A 22,185-nucleotide genomic window follows, 5' to 3' on the forward strand; every position below is an offset into this window, starting at 1 on the left:
ATTACTGTAAGTTTTCAGCAGTTGTCTTGGCTTTCCATGCCTTTTTGCGCCTCCCTTTCTTCATGTGTTCAATACTTTTTCCCTGTGTCATTTCACATTATTACACATAACTTAATTTCTGAACTTATTTTTGTTTGTTTCTTTGTATGTGTGGCTTACTTGGGTTGTTACCAACATCTGGTGAAAATTTCATGTCAATAGCACCTTTGGAAATATATTTACTGAGAAAAATGATGACGTGTTCAATACTTATTTCCCCCGCTGTATTGTGGGTTAGTTCACCCCAAAAAATTCTGTCAGTAATTACTCTCCCTCATGTTGTTCCAACCCGTAAGACTTTCAAAATAGTCCAGGTGACTACAGTGGCTCAACCATAAGTTTATCAAGCGACGAGAAATACTTTTTGTGCGCAAAAAAACTAAAATAACAACTTTATTCAACTATTCACTAAACTTAAGGTTGAGCCACTGTAGTCACCTGGACTATTTTAAACATTGTCTTTACTAACTTTCTGAGCCGGCAAGTTTCGATCCCATAGAAGCCTATGGATGAGTGATCCAGCTCCCAGATTTAATCAAAAATATCTTAATTTGTGTTCCGAAGATGAACGAAAGTCTTACGGGGTTGGAACAACATGAGGGTGAGTAATTACTAACAGAATTTTCATTTTTGGGTGAACAAACCCTTTAAAAATCAACATGAAATGAAAAATGTAATTTTTTATGGAATATTGCAGTATTTATGATAAATGATTTATCCATGCACATCATTATTTTTTTTTCTATTCATGTGCCCTCGTAATTTTTAAACAAAATAACTTCCCCTCCCTCTTGCAGCGAGATCTCTTCTCTTCTCTGATGATGTGTTTACTGGCGTGTGGGCGGGACAACCTGTCACTCACAGGAGATCCACCAATAGCAATCCACAACAATCCAATCAATTCCCCTTGGACAAAATCAAGTCCCGCCTTACATTTGTTCTTGTTCCAGAAGTCGTTCCACTCGAATATCCGCCACAATAGGGAAGAAAAGACTATAATAAATTCCATTTCATGCAGACTTTATTCAATTTTGATGAAATACCATGCATAAAATGATAATTTAGACTTTCCTTTTTCTAAAATGCCCAACTGTTTTCAAACTTTCAAGCTTCTCCAGTCAGTTGCTTTAACACCAGTGTAGGGTTGCACCAGCCGTTCGTAGGTTCTTTCTTAAATTGGAACGTAAAGTCCACACTAGGAGGCTTAGTAACTACTAGCTAGTTTGTAACTAAGTCTGTACTTTGTTCCGTTGCACCATTTGTTCGTAAGGCAGAATGTTGCTAGTAGGTCGTAAGCTCTCCGTAAAGTAATGCGTCGTCGCATAATATGACGTTTAGCCTCGATGATCCAATAGCAGCCTTCAAATACGTGAGCAGAATTTGTGTTGAAATGCCGTGAATTTCAGTTTATCCTTCATTCTAACTTCTTTTGCCTCACGTTACTAACGGTAAAAAATATGTTTCAGTTAAATACGATAGCCTACTTGATCATGAATAACATAAGAGTTTTTGGTAACCCTTTCTTTTACAGTCCCCTAATTACTAGGTATTTACCTGGTAAATATATGGTAAGTTATAGTTGGTTATTGGTAATTACCACAGGTAACAAGTATGTAAATGCAGAGAAACTACAAACTAATTACTAGGTATTTACCTGGTAAATATATGGTAAGTTTTAGTTGGTTATTGGTAATTACCACAGGTAACAAGTATGTAAATGCAGAGAAACTACAAATTAACTACTAAGTATTTACCTGGTAAGCATATGGTAAATTATAGTATTTTAGTGTGTAATTACTTAAGGTGATTAGTATGCAATTACAGAGAAACTACCAGGGAAAAAAAACACCACTGTTAAATATCAACTCAACAAAGTACTGTGTACTTGTTACCTGTTTAGGTTGGTAATAACTGATTTAATTGTGTACTTCCTCAGAATGTAGGCAGACTATTTTTAGAAACACCTCCAGTATTACCCATCAATTCAAGTTAGGTTTGTAGTTATCCTAGGGTTATGTTGGTAACAGTCCATGTTTATTTATTACTATCTTGAAATTAAGATGGTAGTTTCCAATAAATTACTTATACGTTTCTGTGTGTATAAAACGTAAGTAAATGTACGTATGGTAGAATTACACTTTACGTAAAAATACACACGTATTCTCATGAGATCACGTTGAACATTCTCAGTAAGTAAAGTGAAACTGGAACGTTACTGTAAAAGGAAACCTTTTTTTTTTTCATGGAATTACTGGGATCTTACCCTATAATCTGTAATAGCTACAGTTACGTTGCTATAACAGATTATAGGGTAAGATCCCAGTAATTCCATGGAAATAAAAAGGCTTCCTTTTACAGTACAGTTTCACTTTACTTACTGAGTAAATTGTCATGTTTTCCTTGGTAACGTTGCAGGACATACGAGGTAAAAAATTGTGACTATATGATAAAGGGGAATGATCAGGTTATATGGTACAATTCTGGTAATACCATGGAAATAAACAAGGCTTCATTTTACAGTACAGTTACACTTTACTTACCAAGTAAATTGTCATGTTTTCCTTGGTAACGTTGCAGGACATATGAGGTAAAAAAAAATTGTGACTATATGGAAAAGGGGAATGATCAGGTTATATGGTACAATTCCGGTAATACCATGGAAATAAACAAGGCTTCATTTTACAGTACAGTTACACTTTACTTACCAAGTAAATTGTTATGTTTTCCTTGGTAACGTTGCAGGACATACTAGGAAAACAAATAAATAAAAATTGTGACTATGGAAAAGGGAATGATATGGTACAATTCCGGTAATACCATGGAAATAAACAAGGCTTCATTTTACAGTACAGTTTCACTTTACTTACTGAGTAAATTGTCATGTTTTCCTTGGTAACGTTGCAGGACATATGAGGTAAAAAATTGTGACTATATGGAAAAGGGAATGATCAAGTTATATGGTACAATTCCGGTAATACCATGGAAATAAACAAGGCTTCATTTTACAGTACAGTTACACTTTACTTACTGAGTAAATTGTAAAAACATTTGCAAGAACATACCCAGTATTTAAGATGTGCCATGACATTAGGGAAAACTGTTCCTGCGGGGTAGTTACCAGGTAAGTGTAAGGTAAATTATTTGATAAACCCTCTATAAATGGGTGTAGCAATGAACAACAACTATGTAAGACAAGGTAATTTATTGGAAACTACCGTCTTAATTTCAAGATAGTAATAAATAAACATGGACTGTTACCAACATAACCCTAGTATAACTACAAACCTAACTTGAATTGATGGGTAATACTGGAGGTGTTTCTAAAAATAGTCTGCCTACATTCTGAGGAAGTACACAATTAAATCGGAGTTATTACCAACCTAAACAGGTAACAAGTACACAGTACTTTGTTGAGTTGATATTTAACAGTGGTGTTTTTTTTCCCTGGTAGTTTCTCTGTAATTGCATACTAATCACCTTAAGTAATTACACACTAAAATACTATAATTTACCATATGCTTACCAGGTAAATACTTAGTAGTTAGTTTGTAGTTTCTCTGCATTTACATACTTGTTACCTGTGGTAATTACCAATAACCAACTAAAACTTACCATATATTTACCAGGTAAATACCTAGTAATTAGTTTGTAGTTTCTCTGCATTTACATACTTGTTACCTGTGGTAATTACCAATAACCAACTATAACTTACCATATATTTACCAGGTAAATACCTAGTAATTAGGGGACTGTAAAAGAAAGGGTTACCGAGTTTTTATATGTAAATAACATTCAGAAACTGTATTTGAAATTAAATTAATAAGGATCAGTAAATAAATATTGATACAAAAAACATAAGAAATTACTTTATTGATTATGACTGATATTTGACATGCACAACATGGAACGATGCACACAGCAGCGGGCTGTTTTAGGACGGGTTCGTGTTAAAGAGCCGCTAACAAAGTAATCTTTTCACATAATGTTCTCTCTCTTAAAATGTAAGCGAGTGTAAATGTCAGCATTATCATATGTCTAAAGAATTGAAGTCTGTCAGGTAAAAGAAGAGCTTATTGATGCAGTTCAGTCTGTCTGATATTTTATTCCAATGGTTAATAAATATTTAGTTTATATGCAGAGTTAGGCTTCAACTAAGTTTAATGGTGCAACGCAAAAATATTTAGAAGTGCGTAAGTCGTAACTTGGTGTCCATTTAAGTCAAAACTAGGCTAAACCGACCCCAGAACACTGAATGGATGATATTAGGTGGAAGATTCAGGTAAAACACAAACAAAAGCTCAGGATTTTTGTGAATCACTAGTGTGCATCAGTCTTTTAGTGTGAGTTTTTGCATGTATACAACATTCAGAGGTGAACAGGGCCTTTCCCAGAGAGCTCCTTACCGCTCATTAGAATCAAAAGTGACAGCTCCCAGAAGACTTTGTGGCCTCACCATGATGCAAGACTGAAGTCAGGCAGTTAAACTTCAATTTCATTTAATCGCACAGGTCAATGGCGGTGCAAAGTTTAATACAAATAAGCCTGAGAGTGATATCAGGGTGGCGTGTGAATGAACATTAATCCCACATCAAATCAGTGTAAGTTAATCTGTGTGTGTGTAGAAAGAGCTGATTCTGTCCATTGACTTCTTCCAGTTTAAGGTCACCTTTTTAAAGAAGCAGTCACACCTTTAGCACTTCGACCGAGTGTATTGATCAGGTGTTTAGATGATCGGTATGTCCACTGACAACTCTCTTTTCAGGTCAGTACACACTTTCAGACTGACCAATAAATCCACAAATACTGAATGCACATTTTGCACAATGCACATTCACTGTGTTTTAGATGCACATTTTACTGCACATTTAAAACTTGTCATATAAAGATTTTTATAAAACAGCTAAATTTCACTTGATGCACAATGCAATAAAAGCAACCACAGATAATCACCTTAACAACCAAAGGTTATCAGTAGAATTGAAAATGTAGTAAATAGCATGCAGATTCTGTACCATACTATACTAGGGGGCAGATTTACTAAACAGGGCAAAATTAGCGAGAGAGCGCAATTCCAAAACAGCGCCGATGGGAGTGGGCAAGTTCTGCGCATGATCTACTGATGACGTACAAATTAAAGAACACAGACGCAGTTAGATCATTTCCATAATGACCAACACAATCTACCAGGTAGCGTCTGGTTCAAGACGTGCTTTTTTGGGTGGTAAATAATGGCGCAAACACCAGTACATTGACGAGTACAAACCTTAGTATTTAAATTACCGGTTAAATTACTGGAATGAAATTGAATAAAAAATCATCTACAATTATAATACCGAGTGTGTTCCGTTTCTTTCATTACATTCTGCAAAATAATAATAATAATGTTCTTTAACCATTTTATTCCCAAACTGATATGAAAGAACATAATTATTCTTAAAACATAAAATTCTGTCATTAATTACTCACCCTCATGTCCTTCCAAACCCGTAAGACTTTCGTTTATCTTCGAAACACAAATGAAGATCTTTTTGATGAAGTCTGAGAGCTTTCTGTTCCTTCAAAAGCTTTCTTTTTATTTATTATTTAAATACTCTCCTCTCATAAATGTTGTGCCTGAAAGGGAAACTCATACAAATGCATATGCAAAAATAACTGTCCACGCCTTTTCAGCGCTATTTTTTCACTGCGTGTCTTCAGTAAATCCTGGCAGCAGTTTTTTAAAGCCGAAAGAGGGTTTGCGCTGGCGCAAGCTGTTGGTAAATCTGGCCCTATATATGTATATATACTATACTAATCTGTATAAGCCATAGACTACAATGGTTTAGAAAACAGAACAGCTGAATTATACACACAGTTACTGCAAGACAGAGAACAGGAGCCATAAAAAGCATTTTTGAGGTAAAGCTGCAATTGACCAGAGATGTTTCAATGCATATGAAATGAGAGAGAGGGACAAATGAGATGGAGAGTATCTGCCACTGGACTGTGGAGACATAATCACGAGAAACCCTCCATCTGCCTGACACCTGTTCAGATCCAAAGTGCCCATCCTTCTCTGGATTTAAACTCCTCAGCAGGGTGGATTTAATTACACCAGCAGATCTCTCGCAACCGGGAACGTTTTACGGCGTGATTCTAGAGAAACTGTCATGATGTAAGCGGGCAGCGGTGGAAGCTTTTGACAGACAGCTACAAAGCTTTATCGTAAGCTGGAAACCATTTTCACAGCATACGTTTCAAAACGCAAGCTTCATGAAAGCCCCAAGCACTGCTGTAATTTCTCAAGGAGGATATCTACTTCTGCTCTGTGTCCTTGAGGAGCACTGCCTTCTAAATCTGACAAAACATAAAACTCTCTGTCAGTCGCAGCCTGTTTGCCTTTCCTCCCTCTGTCAGGATGGAAAACAACACTTTAAATTGAACATGCCTCGCTTCTATCTACAATATAATACACAAATACTTGTACTCAGAGGCTTGATTATTAAACCAAGTATCTCCCATTTTGGGGGTCATGTTCAAACCAAGCGGCAACATTCTGGACTCTCTCTTGAATCCAATACGGAAGTGACTTAAACTGCAATTCATCGACTGGCCGCTAGAGACAGGCTCCAAAAGAGAGTCAATCCCTATGTTAAAATGCCCAACTTTACAGCAGAAAAATATATGTTTACAGCCTGGTACAAAAAGTGGTTTTGGTCTATATAGATAATTTTGCCCTTCATGAGAACTGTGAACTTTGGGCTTCAAAAATGCTCTTTAGAAACTTACGGGTGACGTAATGGTCAATAGGTCAGCTATGGTCATACTTTATAGTATTGATAGAGTTACATAAAAAAAAAAGAAAAAGACAAGCTACAATATATTTAACGTGTTGATGTTGCAAAACACATTCGCTGCTATTGAGGTGGGATACGGGTAAGTGTAGGACAGGTTTGGTGGTATGGCTAGGTTTAAGGGTGGATAAAAGAGTAAGGGAAGGATCAACAATGTAATTATAGATGTAATTACATGCAGGAGCATGTAAGTACAATTTAAAAACAAGTGCATTGTATCAAATGATTAATTAAAATGTTAGTACACAGTTGTTAAATACACTTAATATTAAGTGGGACCACTGAAATTCTTAACAAAACAAAAGCCTCACCTTGAGCTTGGAGAGCTGACCCAGGTCCTTGGCAGCACTGAAAATCATCTGAGCCCCTTGCTGTTAAACAAAGTACAAAACAAAAAGTCAAAAAGTAATTCACCCCTTTAGGAATGAACTATCTCAGGAGACATGTCGTTCAGCGAGTGAAACAGAATTTGTTTAGTGTAATTGGCAGTCGAGTCTTTGGGTGCAGATTCAGCTTTTTAAGAAGATGGCCAGGAAGCTCCTGAAGGAAAGTTTTGTTAGTTACCATCACTTTCTGGAATATTATTTACAAAAACAATGAGGGTCATTGTGCACATTTTATTTATAAGCCCTATACACATGGTTTGATTAAATTATTTTAGCAATAAATAAAAATATATAAGCTCTCCATTAAATATTTTATTTCATTTTGGCTATAAAGTACAATACATAAGGCCTCCATAAAACCTATTTATATATGTATGTGTGTTGTGTTTGTTTGTGTGTGTGTGTGTGTGTGTGTGTGTGTGTGTGTGTATGTGGGTCAATGACGTATAAGGATTTTCGACAGGTCAATTTTAAAATACAAAAAATAATAATATCTGTTGCAATTGTTCAAACATTAAGGATGTTGTGTACACCTAAATTAAATTAAAAAATTAAATTTAAGTGATTTTAGTGTTTTTTCATCTAGATGAATTGTCCGTAGCCTTAAAAAATGTCATGTGGTGCGACTGTGATTTATCTTAAAATTAATTAATTTCCTTAACATGCTTAAACATTTTTTTTACAAGTTCTTAGTAATTAAAGTGTTTAGAAACCAAGTTTTGCATTTCTTTTGAGTTTTTGTAAATAATGATCTCGTTTTTTGTTCTATAATTTCCGAGTTGCCTTCTTAAATCTAGTTAACAGACTTACTTTTCCTGTAAATCACATAAAACTGATATAAATGTTTTAAAAATATCATTTACTAAAGCATACTGTGTCAGTGATTCATATTTCAGCCACAAAAATAAGATATTTTATTTTACATTTAATACAGCGATTGCTTTTATTGGTCGCACCAAATGATAAGTGGTCGCTCCAAATGACACGAAGACCTTATATAGTTAAAAATCTATTTAAAGAGATCAATGAACAATACATTTTATACAAAAAAATTGATTTAAACCAGATTTCATACAAATTTCACAGAATTTTCCTGAACATAAACTTTTTTTTTTTAATAAAAATCACATCAAAAACACAAGTGCACCATTTCTTTTAACTTGACTTAGAATTTCTTTCTAACAAATAATAATGTAATAGATATAAATTATTTCATAAAATTATTGTATACAGGTAACATTTGGGGTCAATAGTTTTTTTAGGTCATACCACATGACATCCAAATTTGGCAACTACATACCAACCATTACAAAGGTTTATTTTTTTTCCAATTTGAGAGAATTACAAACCTGCTTGCTGCTTCCATGGGTCCTTGGTAAATTGGTATATGATGTAACGTCCTGTGTTTGAATAGTTTTCAACATTAAAGTCCCAAAATGGTAGTTCCTTGATGGTCACACCACATGATATTTCATAAAATGGACATCATCGGACAAAGTTTGTTTGTATATTATGATGGAAATATAAATACAAATGCTTTGAATTTTTTTAAAGGATTACAAAACATTTTGGAAATCATGCCAAATAGTGCAGAAAATAAATTTGAATAAATTCAGAGTAATTTCAAAGACGTTTTCAAAACAGAAGTTATGGCCGGACGGTCGCACCACATGATGTTTTGACACTTTAAATAACAAAAAAATAACAAATAAGTAAAGGTTTTTGATGAGTTAAAGTGAGTACATACATGGGAGAGGTACTTCAAATATGCAGTATCTTTTTATGCATTTAAACCCGTTTTTGCATGAAAAAATGCAATCGGACAGAAAATTTAGGCGTCACGTCATTGACCCATGTATATATATATATATATATATATATATATATATATATATATACATATATATATATACATACACAGTACTGTGCAAAAGTCTTAGGCATGTTAATATCCCCCACCCCCCGTCCCCCCCAAAAAATTGTTTTAAGTCAGTTATTTATAATAGGGTTAGCTATCTTTTGCTGTAGTGTGTCAGTAGGAAATATCAGTTTACATTTCCAAACATTCTTTTTGCCATTAATTGTAATAATCCAGTGAGATTTGTGTATGCACAAGGAGTCTGACAACAGCCGGTATGATCTGATCTCACCATCATCGAGTCCGTCTGTGATTACATGAAGAAACAGAAAAAACTGAGACAGACTAAATCCAGAAGAACTGCGGGAACGTCTCCGAGACGCTTGAAGAAACCTTCCTGCAAAGCTACAGTACTGTGAAAAGTACTGGCACTTGTATTAAAATGCTGTAAAGTGAGAATGCTTTCAAAAATAAAATCACACATTGAAATTATTTATGATTTAACTTCTATTAACTAATTCAAATCAATATATGGTGTAACGACCAAAACGGCTTTTGTTCAGGTACACTGTCTTGCGCATAGTTTTTCAGGTAGCTTTGCAGGAAGGTTCCCTATCGTCCGGTCACTACGACGTACGTCGTGGTGAACGACGAATAGGAATCTCGCTAGAGAGGCCAATCTACTTCGAGTGAAACTAAACGAGCCAATGCATATTGGCGTGCAATCATTTGCATCAGCTGTGCAGCCTCGCAGCGCGGGTATTTAACGAGCAGCTGGTGCGATTGCACTTCAGCTTTTTGCTTCGGAGCCGAGCGTTTCGATGCTGTTTAATCTACTGAGTGATCAAACAACGAGCAAGCTCTTCAAGATGATCTCTCGTGTCTGGTGCGGGCGATACAGCGCAGCAGTGGGGTCGACTTTCTTTTCTCTCTTTGTTTTTGTGTTACTGAGCAAAACAAAAAAGCTGTTTTCACAGCTGGTAACGGTGCGCCAAGAGCGCTGAATAGCCGTTCTTATGGCTGGTAAGACCGCCGTGAAGAGAGACAGCGCACAACAGGTTGCATTCCTGTCTGTGTCCGCTGCGACCGTTCCCCTGTGTGCTTCAGTACCAAGGAGAGTATTTCCCTGAAAGAGCTTACATGGGTGTGAGTTGCGTCTTTCTAAAGATGACATTCCACCCGTGTGTTTCTGGTTGCGGTCGTTTCCTGTCCTCACTGACGGCCACGATCACTGTCTCGCATGCCTGGGAAACATGTGAGACCGTGTTCGTGGGTGGTTCATGTTCTCGCACGGGAACATGACCACGTCGGCACGCCGGTCAACTCTTCTTTCTCCGGAAAGTTTGAGTCCCCTCTGTTGTTGGCCAGCCGCTGCTTGTGTGTAAAAGCACAGCTGCAGGTCTGCTCGACACTCTGGGGGACCGTGGAGATCGGCGAGAGCTTCCGCGGGGAAAACCCGACGGATCTCTCGCTCCTCAGCGTGTCGTGTGCCGTCGAGCTGTCGGGCTGCAGCGCGGGTTGTCACGGCAACCCAGCGCTCGCTCGGCGCTCTAGGTGCGCGGTCTCCTTGTCTATTCTCCGTTGTAGCGCCCTCCCTGGTGGCCACCAGGAGAGGTCTACTTCAGTAGAATGGCTTGGGTGATCTGAGAGCTGAGGGCTTCTCCTTCGGGGAACCAACCCCCTAGGGCCCCTCCCTCTCTAGCGCATCACAAGTTGTGCAGCTTCTGGATGGGATTGCTGGTCCTTCAAAATTGGAGGAACCTAGCGTTTCATTCAGGGCTCCAGCTGAGGGCAGATGTCGATTGCTGCATCGGAGAGAGGGCCTGTTTTGTTCTGGAAATGAGGAAGTATGCTGAGTTCCCACTGTAATAGTGTGTGTGCTTATGCTGAATCAGATTCAGAACTGACAGCCATGCTTTCCCGGGTCTTTCTCGGATGTGCATTGAAAACTTAGGAGTATGGAGCTATATTGGTGCCAAAATATGGAACGCCAAAAGTGCCAAATTCTGCATAAGTTTTCACCTCTCTCGCTACCCTCGATGGTGGGGTGGCTGTGCCTCTGGCGAGCCACCTCTGCCCTGCATGCGAGGCCAAGGCACTCTTATTGCACGAGGGTAGTTCTGAGCCGGAGTTGAGCTGCACTTGTCGACTGACCGTGTTTAAGTCACAGCGCAGGCCCTCGGCCAGACGATGTCCACCTTGGTGGTCCAGAAACACCCCTGGCTGTCCTTGCAGAGGTGCGAGACGTCGTCAAAGTACGCTTTCTCGATGCTCCCATCTCACAAGGTGGCCTTTTCGGCGACACTGTTGAGAATTGGCCCAGCAGTTCTCCGCAGTTAGCAGCAGACTGAAGCGCTTTCCCCGACGCACCACCAGCGTGCCTTGTGGGCCACCCCTCAGTCTACTCGTCGCCAAGGGTGTCATCCCCTGCAAAAAAAAAAAAAAAAAAGAGAAAACACTCCGGCACAGCCTGCTCTACTGTGTCCGCTGCAGGAGGATGACACCGCCCGTCTCAGCCACTGTTTAAGTGGTCGGTGAAGCAATCACCCCTGAGATGGGTGACCCGGAGATGGGTGGAGCTGCTCTCACCCGGTGAGGGCCGGGGAACGAATCTTTTGAGTGTTCCACCACTGGAGTCACAGTGGTACCTAAATTCTCAAAAAAAAAAAAAAAAAGAGCAGTTCTTCTATCCCTGGGTCTGAAGAGGGCCAGGAGAGCAGTGGGAGGAGAGAATCCTCACCACTCTCATCCGCCTCTTCTATCGCCAGCAGGCAACAGTGTGCGGTTCGAGAACGCAACCAAGCCGCCTCCTGCACCTCCTGCCTCGTGGAACCGGGTAAGTGTTGCACAGCACACTCAGACTCCGCTGCGGGCCGCCTCCCAGAGAGAGCCTCCCGAGCCGAGCCCCTGTGTTCCACCTCGCTGCCCCACTCCGGGTACGCCTACGGTCCCTTTGGTCCTGCTTGTACGGTCTCTGCGAGCCTGGCTAGTGCTCCCCAGTCCGTCTCGCTGGCTCATTCGGACCATCAGGCTCGGCTATGCGATTCAGTTTGCCCGGCGTCCCCGCAAGTTTCGGGCCATCCACTCCACTACAGTGAGAGCAGCCGATGCCCATGTCTTGTGTGCGGAGATCGCAGTCCTACTGGCGAAGGACGCGATAGAGCCGGTCCCTCCAGCCGATATGAGGTCAGGGCACTACAGTCCCTACTTCATTGTACCCAAGAAAGGTGATGGGTTACGACCAATCTTGGACCTGCGAGTTTTGAATCGGAGCCTTCACTAGCTACCGTTCAAAATGCTCACGCAGAAACGCATTTTCGAATGCGTCCGTCCCCGAGATTGGTTTGCAGCGATCGACCTGATGGACGTACTTTCATGTCTCGATTCTTCCTCGACACAGGCCGTTCTGTGCTTGCGTTCGAGGGTCGAGCATATCAGTACAAGGTCCTGCCCTTCGGCCTGTCCCTGTCTACCCGTGTCTTCACGAAAGTCACAGAGGGGGCCCTTGTTCCCATGAGAGAACAGGGCGTTCGCATCCTCAACTGTCTCGACGACTGGCTCATACTGGCACACTCTCGAGATCAGTTATGCGAACACAGGGACCTCGTGCTCAGGCACCTCAGCCAGCTGGGCCTTCAGGTCAACTGGGAAAAGAGCAAACTCGCCCCCGTGCAGAGGATCTCTTTTCTCGGTATGGAGTTGGATTCGGTCGCTCAGACAGAGTGCCTCACAGAGCAGCGCGCTCAGTTGGTGTTGAACTGCTTGAACACGTTCAAAGGCAGGACGGCGGTCCCACTGAAATTCTTTCAGAGGCTCCTGGGGCATATGGCAGCAGCGGTAACCCCGCTTGGACTGCTCCATATGAGACCGCTTCAGCACTGGCTTTCGGCCGAGTCCCGAGATGGGCGTGGCATCACGGCACTCACAGGGTGACAATCACACCGGAGTGCCGCCAGACCTTCAGTCCGTGGTCAGACCCCTCGTTCCTTCGGGCAGGAGTCCCCTTGGAATAGGTGTCCAGGCATGCTGTGGTTTCACAGATGCCTCTCCCACCGGCTGGGGTGCCACGTACAACGGGCATGCAGTGTCAGGGGTGTGGACGGACCCCCAACTGCATTGGCACATCAACTGCCTTGAGTTGCTTGCAGCACGTCTCACTCTGAGCCGCTTAAAAAAGCCGCTTCAGGGCAGAGACGTGCTGGTCCGTACGGACAACACTGCGACCGTTGCGTACATCAACCGACAAGGTTGTCTACGCTCCCGTCTCATGTCGCAACTCGCCCGCCATCTCCTCCTCTGGAGTCAGAAGCATCTGAGGTCGCTTCGAGCCATGTATGTCCCCGGTGTGCTCAACCGTGTGGCCGACGAGCTATCACGAGCTGTGCTTCGGGAGAATGGCGACTCCACCCCCAGGTGGTTCAGCTGATTTGGAGAGAGTTCGGGGAGGCTCAGGTAGACCTGTTTGCCTCCTCAGAGACCTCCCACTGCCAGCTGTTTTACTCCCTGACCGAGGGAACACTCGGCACGGACGCACTGGCTCACAGCTGGCCCCGGGGCCTTCGCAAAAATGCGTTTTCCCCAGTGAGCCTACTTGCACAGACTCCGTGCAAAGTCAGGGAGGACGAGGAGCAGGTCCTTCTGGTGGCTCCCTATTGGCCCACCCGGACTTGGTTCCCAGAACTCATGCTCCTCGTGACAGTCCCTCCCTGGCCCATTCCTCTGAGGAAGGATCTTCTGACTCAGAGACGGGGCACCCTATGGCACCCGCGTCCGGACCTCTGGAAACTCCATGTCTGGTCCCTGGTGGGACGCGGAGGTTCTAGGTGACTTACCCTCAGAGGTACTTAACACCATCACTTCTGCGCGAGCGCCGTCTACAAGACGTGTGTACGCCTTGAAGTGGAACCTGTTCGTCGAGTGGTGTTCCTCTCGCAGAGAGGACCCCCGAAGATGTTCGATAGGGTCAGTGCTTTCCTTCTTGCAGCAAGGGTTGGAGCAAAGGCTGTCTCCCTCCACCCTCAAAGAACACGCTGCCGCTATTTCAGCTTATCATGACCACATAGATGGCAAAACAGTTGGAAAGCACGACCTGGTCGTCAGGTTCCTTAGGGGGGCGAGACGATTAAATCCTCCTCGTCCCCCCTCCATACCCTCTTGGGACCTTTCCCTGGTGCTCCGAGCACTTCAGGATGCTCCCTTTGAGCCTTTGCAGTCAGCAGACTTAAAGCTTCTCTCCTTGAAGACTTTGCTGCTGATTGCACTGGCCTCGATCAAGAGGGTAGGGGACCTGCAAGCATTTTCGGTCGACGAATCGCGCCTAGAGTTCGGGCCGGGTGACAACCATGTTGTACTGAGACCCCGGCCTGGCTATGTGCCCAAGGTTCCTACCACTCCCTTTAGAGATCAGGTAGTGAACCTGCAAGCGCTGCCCCTGGAGGAGGCAGACCCAGCCCTGGCTTGCTCTGTCCCGTTCGCGCTCTGCGTATGTACGTGGACAGAATTCAAAGCGTCAGGACCTCAGACCAGCTCTTTGTCTGTTACGGAGGCCAGCAGAAGGGAAGGCTGTCTCCAAGCAGAGGATGGCCCACTGGATAGTGGATGCCATTGCCTTGGCTTACCAAGCTCAAGGCGTGCCCTGCCCGCTCAGGTTGCATGCACACTCCACGAGAGGCGTTGCATCCTCCTGGGCGCTGGCACGTGGCTCCTCGCTAACAGATATCTGTAGAGCTGCGGGCTGGGCGACACCTAACACGTTTGCTAGATACTATAGCCTACGTGTAGAGCCGGTGTCCTCCCGTGTTCTCGCCCTAAACGGGTAGAAGCACTGTGAGTACCGGCTCTGTCGGCTTGCTGCACCCTACTGTGCACCCTTATTGCTCCAGAGTCAAAACCTGTCGAGTCCTCCAAACACCCTCGGCCCGGACGTGGCGGAGCGTCCGGTGCCAGGCCTTTATCCGCTGAATCCTTGAGAACCGGGTCTAGGCTGGGTCCCATATGTGTGACCCTACGGGGATCCCATGTGTGTATATCTTCCACGGCTGCTCCTAAACGGAAGCCTGTGTCTTTCCCTTGGGCTAAGTCACCCACTATTCATATGCAGTACAACCCTCGGGTTAGTCCATATGTGTATTCCCACATAACTCTTCTTAAGAATGTGGCTCCCGCAGCGTTCCCCTCCCTCAGATCGGGCACGCTTTCCCAGTGTTATCCAATAATCTCACTGTATGGGTTATCATGGAACAACAGTGACGGATACTCTCGGTGTAAGCCCTCTCCTATCGTCCTTCCAGGCAAGAAGGTGTAGAGGCTTGCTCAGGGCGCTGGATGGGGTGCAGCAGCTGTGGCGCTTTGGTAGGGATTCCTATTCGTTGTTCACCACGACGTACGTCGTAGTGACCGGACGATAGGGAACGTCTCGGTTACATATGGTAACCCTCGTTCCCTGAGGGAGGGAACGGAGACGTACGTCCCGTTGCCACATCTGCTGCGACCCGCCGGGGCAGCCAGCTCACCGGCTCGGCTCCTCAGCAAAAAACTGAAGTGCAATCGCACCAGCTGCTCGTTAAATATCCGCGCTGCGAGGCTGCACAGCTGATGCAAATGATTGCACGCCAATATGCATTGGCTCGTTTAGTTTCACTCGAAGTAGATTGGCCTCTCTAGCGAGATTCCTATTCGTCGTTCACCACGACGTACGTCTCCGTTCCCTCCCTCAGGGAACGAGGGTTACCATATGTAACCGAGACGTTTCTTCAAGCGTCTCGGAGACGTTCCCGCAGTTCTTCTGGATTTAGTCTGTCTCAGTTTTTTTCTGTTTCTTCATGTAATCACAGACGGACTCGATGATGGTGAGATCAGATCATCCTGGCTGTTGCCAGACTCCTTGTGCATACACAAATTTCACTGGATTATTACAATTAATGGCAAAAAGAATGTCTGGAAATGTAAACTGATATTTCCTACTGACACACTACAGCAAAAGATATAAATAACTGACTTAAAACCATTTTTTGGGGGGACGGGGGGTGGGGGATATTAACATGCCTAAGACTTTTGCACAGTACTGTATATACACACACACACACACACACACACACACACATTTAAAATATTAAATTTCATTTTTAATTCAATCAATCAATCAATCAATCAATCAATCAATCAATCAATCAATCAATCACGAAAACAGCTGGTGTTCCTTAATATTTATGACCAGCATTCATATTTGTAGATCCCTTAACCACTAAATAACACTTTTTAAAGACCAACACCTCTCTTTATATACCCAGCTGATGCCCTGTAATTTCCATAAGCTTCTGTTAGGAGCAGATGCAGAGGAGACGACGTATTGTGTGTGTGCGTTTGGCTAAAAGACTTGTTACACTTACTGTCTGGTCTGAGAGCGGCGGAAGAACAATCTGTCGTTCAATGGTGTTAATGACAATTTTCCACAGCTCCTTCAGAACCCGTTTGAGAACTGTCTTCTCACAGATCTTAGCAAACAGAATAAGGCTGGAAAAAAAAAAGGGGGATGGAGTGAAAGACAGAAATGCAGCTAGTTACCATGTTTCAAGAAATGTAATCCCGCAGTTCTCTTACTTCTTGTCCAGCAGGTCCATGAGGGGTCGCAGGACCGTCTCTGCGTCCATGGCTGCATTACTCTTGTTCCCTGCATTTCCTTTGATCTGCACAAGCTCCTGGTTCATTTGTTTGACACAGTCCTCAATCACTGGCTTGAAACTGTGGATGGACGTGTTAAACTCAGTTTGAAAACAACATTCATAATCACACGTAATTTAAGATACTATCATTTAATTTGATAATGAAAACATGTTCAACACATTTTTATCATTTGAGCTAAAATGATTTTTTTTTTAATCATTTTATCATTAATCGTCTATATGTCTATGCTTTTTAATCATGGAAGGCAACATGAAACAAATGTAAAATGGATGCTATTTACTTTGTCCATAAATGTCACAGGTCTAATTATGAATGATTCCTTGAATGATTTCCCGTTTTTCATTTAAATGCATTAACTTTTTTTCATCTTTGCTTACGTAATCAAAGCTGTAAATCAATAATATCATAGCCTATATCATAGTGTTAACATTTAATTTGTTTGAGGAATTTACACTCTTTACTTGACTTTAGCAAGTTCATTAAAATATGTCTTTATATATAATGCATTATAAAAGTTTTTTAAAAGTCCCCCTATGGTGAAAATCAAGCTTTTAATGTTGTTTATATCATATGTCTATATGGTGTTTTTAATATGCTTTAAGACAAACCATGTGTAAATTCATAAGTCTACACCATTGCTGAGTATTATGCCGTGTAATGTGCCTTATAATGCATTGTATGATCTCATGAAAGATTATAACCACAGTTATAATACATTATAATACTTATCTGTTCATTGTTACACCTTTAGACAGTATAATGCATTAAAACGTGTTTAAGAATACTGCATTAAAACACGACAAACAACTGCAAATATTATAATGCATTTGGTTACAATTATTTATGATAAGATATAATGCATTATACTGTAAATAAAGGCTTTAAGTAAAGTGTTACCAAAATATCATTATATTTACACCGGCTCAACAACTTTACCCATTGTTCTCTGATATCTCACCTGGAGCCGAAGACCACGCTGAGCTCATCCAGCACCGTATTGAGCTTATTCTGAAGTTCTTTGAGCAAACCACTGGCCTCAGCATCCAGCTGTAAGAGACACACAGCGTCACTGTCAGTGAACAGGATATGCTGCATATGACAGGAACAGGAAGCACTGAAGACTCAGAATCAACCAGTAATGCCTCTATGAAATATTTAGTTGCATTGCAAATACTAAACTCTTCTGAACCGAAAGTTTATTATACAAAAAATGCATTTATTATTCATACGCAGGGTCAAAAATTCACCAAGCCAACCAACTGCAAATAAAACTTGAGTTTAAGTGAATAAAGCAGTTATTATCCATTTAGTCAGTATTAAAAAGTAAGTTGAATTGCAAATTAACACATCAGTAACTTGTGCAACTTCTAACCACTTTTACCTTAGTGGAAATCAAAAAGTGAATCTAGGATAAAGTTGGTTTTCAAGAAAAGAACAAAAATAATGAACAAAATTACAGTGTATTTATGTTTTTGACATTTGCAGATTTACAGAGCGATGGAGACTGACTCATCCTGTACATGATGCAGTGAGTGACACAATGACCTGTGATGTTTGTCAAAAATACGCTAAATTAAATACGCTATTATTTCTGTCAATTAAATAGACACATTTTATGATGTCCAACACTGAGTAACCTTGTTGAACTCCAACTTTTCTCTCATTACATTTGATTTATTATTTATCATTACATATTATTATTATTTACTAAATTGTTTTATTGGAGTCAATTTATTTGAGATAAGTACAGTATAACGCAATGAAACATGCCAAACTGTGCGGACATAATTTTTTGGCCAGGCTGTCATACAAATATTTTTTTAATAACAAATATAAAAAATTAACCAAAGTTTAGTGTTTTGTTTTTCCCTCACATTTAAAATATACATATAAAAAAAAAAAATTGTCCTCATATTTTGATGGTTTAATCAAACTTGTAGGGTCATTAAAAACAAATATCCCCTCCAAACATCACTTTTCTATACAGTATACAGTATATGGTTGTATGTTTTGTGTTTTTAACACAGGTTCACTTGATTTAGAGAACTGACAGACAGCTTTGTTTTCGTGCCATGGTTGGGTGATTTTATCAGCCATTGCACAGCATGCTTTCTGTCAAGCGTCTGAAAAGGTCTTGACTGAGGAGTCGCTTGACTAATGATGATGGCAAATTCAATACAAGCCTCTAGCCACATCAGAGGCATGAGAGCAGATGAGCAAATGAGATGCAGGTGTTCTGCATTCAAACATTACCTTGTCTGCATCACACAGGTAGATTTTACTGATAATGCACGTGAATCTCCGGTGTACTTCACATTTGACTGTATTCATCATAGTGCAATCAAAAACAATGCTCAATATGTGCAGATTTGCAGTCACACAAAATGTGTCCAAGTGGAAATGACTTTAAAATGCACTTGCTGAAACATTCATGCAAAACGTCTGTCAATTACACTTTCACAACACCCTAAGGGCTGAATTATACAGAAAACCAAAGTAATTCTGCATAAAATTTGTGCTATTTAAAATTACTGACAACATGGACCATTTTAAAATACTTTACAGGGAAATGACAAACCGAGAAAAAAAAAAAAAAAAAAAACTCTTTATACTGGACTTGCTCATCTCTAAATATGCTAAAACTGTGAGGCATACGGCATTATTGATTATGCTAACGTTCCAGAATCTATGGCTGTCCAGTACATCTAATATGTATAACCTCCATGAGACAAGGAAGAAAGTTAGGTACACTTTATTTCGATGGTCCACTTTAGACATCCTACTAACTATAAGTAAATTTGCAACTACATGTCAACTAACTCTCATTAGAGTATTAGTAGATTGTAGTAGATTTTTAGTAAACTGTTAGGTTAGGATTAGGTGTTAGGGGTTGGACAATGAAACTGAAACACTGGCCAATATTTCATGCCTATATATGTGCAGCCTGGTGGCCAATCTTTACTGATTTTACATTCCGTCAATAAGAGCAGAGTGTGAAGGTTGAATTAGCAGAGCTGTACATAAAATAATGTAATCCAAACAACATAATGGGAGACATATCCGAGTTCAAAAGAGGACAAATTGTTGGTGTACGTCTTGCTGGCTCATCTGTGATCAGGACAATAAGTCTTTGTGGTGTATCGAGAGCTATGGTATCCAGGGTAATGTCGGCATGCCACCACATAGGTCGAACCACATCCAACAGGAGCAACTGTCGAAGCAAAAGGAAGCTGTCTAAAAGGGATGTCCAGGTAATAACCCGGATTGTATCCAAAAACATAGAGCTGCCCAACTCACAGCAGAATTAAATGCGCACATGGACTCTCCTGTTTGTCGAGAGCTCCACAAAGTCAATATTCATGGTCTGGCTGCTATGCCAAACCTTTGGTCACTTGTGCCAATGCCAAATGTCGATTTCATTGGTGCCAACAGTGCAAATCTTGGGCTGTGGACAATGTGAAACGTGTATTGTTCTCTGATGAGTCCACTTTCATTGTCTTTCCCACATCAGTGGGAGAGTTACATTGTGGAGAAGCCACAAAGAGGCTTAACACCCAGACTGTTGCGTGCCCAGAGTGAAGCACGGGGGAAGATCAGTGATGGTTTGAGCTGCAATATCATGGCATTCCCTACTGTGCTTGATGGGCGCATCCTGGATGAAGCATGCTGGAGGACCATGTGCACCTAATGGTTCAAACATTGTACCCTGAAGGGGGTACCGTGTGTCAGCATGATAATCCATAAATACACACAGCAAGACTTGTGACAGAAAGGTTTGATGAACATGAGATGAACATCTCTCATGACATGCAGTCACCAGATCTAAATATTTTGAGCCACTTTGGGGTATTTTGGAGGAGCAAATCAGATGTTCCTCTACCAGCATCACAAGTCAAGTCAGTCAAGTCATCTTCATTTATATAGCGCTTTTAACAATGTAGATTGTTTCAAAGCGGCTTTACAGTAACAAACAGATAATTTAAGGTATGCGCAAAACCGAAATTTCACATAGACACATAGTGACTTGACCAATGTTCTGGAAGAGAAATGACTCAACATCCCTCTGGTCATTGTGAAGGACTTGTATCTGTCTTTCCCAAGACCAAGTGATGCTGTATTGGCCGCAAAAGGAGGCCCTACACCATAATAATAAATTATTGTGGTCTAAAAACAGGTGTTTCGGTTTCAGTCCAAGTTTCAAAATTACTTGCATAGAATGTCTGTTGGGGGACCATTAAAAAAAAAAAAGAATTAATAGACATTTAGACTGTCTACTAAAACTCTAATGACTGGTAGTTGATATGTAGTTGCAAAGATACTTAGTAGGAAAGTGGACTAAAGTGGACCATTGAAATAAAGTGTTACCAGAAAGTTTTCCTTCCTATGTTTATTAGTTGCATTTTAATGTCAAAGTTCTTGTATAACACCATAGCTGTGCTTGGGTGAGGCAGGACGTCCATGTAGTCAGGGATGGATGGCTGACTTGTGAATTGTAACAGCGTTTATGGTTCCCGGTAAGCAGAGGGGCGGCCAGATCAATCAATGATGGCAGCGGGCCAATGCTCGTGCAAGAGACCTCATCAGGTTAATGGAGATCAGAGGAGATGTCGGTCACCGAAGAGGTAATGGAGGTAATTCTGACTGATAACACAAACACAACAAATGCTTTGCAAGTGTGACCCATAAAGAATGCTTGTTTAAATGAAAAAGAAATATAAAAAATAAAAAATAAATGATATTGTGCTTGATGAAAAGTATATTTTTTTGAGAGCACCACCATTTCAATTCTCATTACTGTGATGTGAATAAATCTCATATGCATTACTGTGATATATATACACAACCATTCAAAAGTTTGGTTTTAAAAAAAAAAAACGAAAAAAAAAACGAAATGTATGCTTTTATTCAGCAAGGATGCATTAAATTGATTAAAAGTTATAGTAAAGGCATTTATAATGATACAAAAGATATCGATTTTTTTTTTCTATACACCAAAGAATCCTGATAAAATGTTTCTTGAGCAGAAAATCAGCATATAAGAATAATTTCTGAAGAATCATGTGACACTGAAGACTGGAGTAATGATGCTAAAAAATCGGATCTGCATTACAGAAATATAAATTACATTTTAAATTATTAGTATTTATTCATGGTATCTTTTGTTGCATTGTCAAATAAAAATGTCACAAAGAACGAAAAGGGCCATTACACAACACTGTTTTCAACTAAAAACGGAAAACTTTTTATGCGTTTTGGCCATTAATTTACACGACAACAGCGTTTTGGGGACCTGGGTTTCAAAATGTATGTTTTTGAAACCGAAACCGTTATTGTCTCGGTGTAAATTTGCCGCAAATGTACATAATACAGTGCTTTAGTTTTAGTT

The 22,185-nt window shown here is 41.0% G+C and overlaps 1 protein-coding gene across 1 annotated transcript in view; it reads right to left on the bottom strand.

Annotated features, from left to right (window-relative positions):
- unc13c (unc-13 homolog C (C. elegans)) overlaps window positions 1-22,185 on the bottom strand; it is a 404,470-nt gene that overhangs the window by 145,085 nt on the left and 237,200 nt on the right. The window contains exons 25-28 of the mRNA XM_084408974.1: window positions 17,758-17,846; window positions 16,716-16,856; window positions 16,505-16,628; window positions 7,184-7,243 (exon numbers count right to left, since the gene is read on the bottom strand). Coding sequence (XP_084265100.1) covers window positions 7,184-7,243; window positions 16,505-16,628; window positions 16,716-16,856; window positions 17,758-17,846 — 414 coding nt within the window. The remainder of the gene's footprint in view (window positions 1-7,183; window positions 7,244-16,504; window positions 16,629-16,715; window positions 16,857-17,757; window positions 17,847-22,185) is intronic.

Source organism: Rutilus rutilus (genome assembly GCF_951802725.1).
Source record: "Rutilus rutilus genome assembly, chromosome: 5".
Classification (NCBI taxonomy): Eukaryota; Metazoa; Chordata; class Actinopteri; order Cypriniformes; family Leuciscidae; genus Rutilus; species Rutilus rutilus.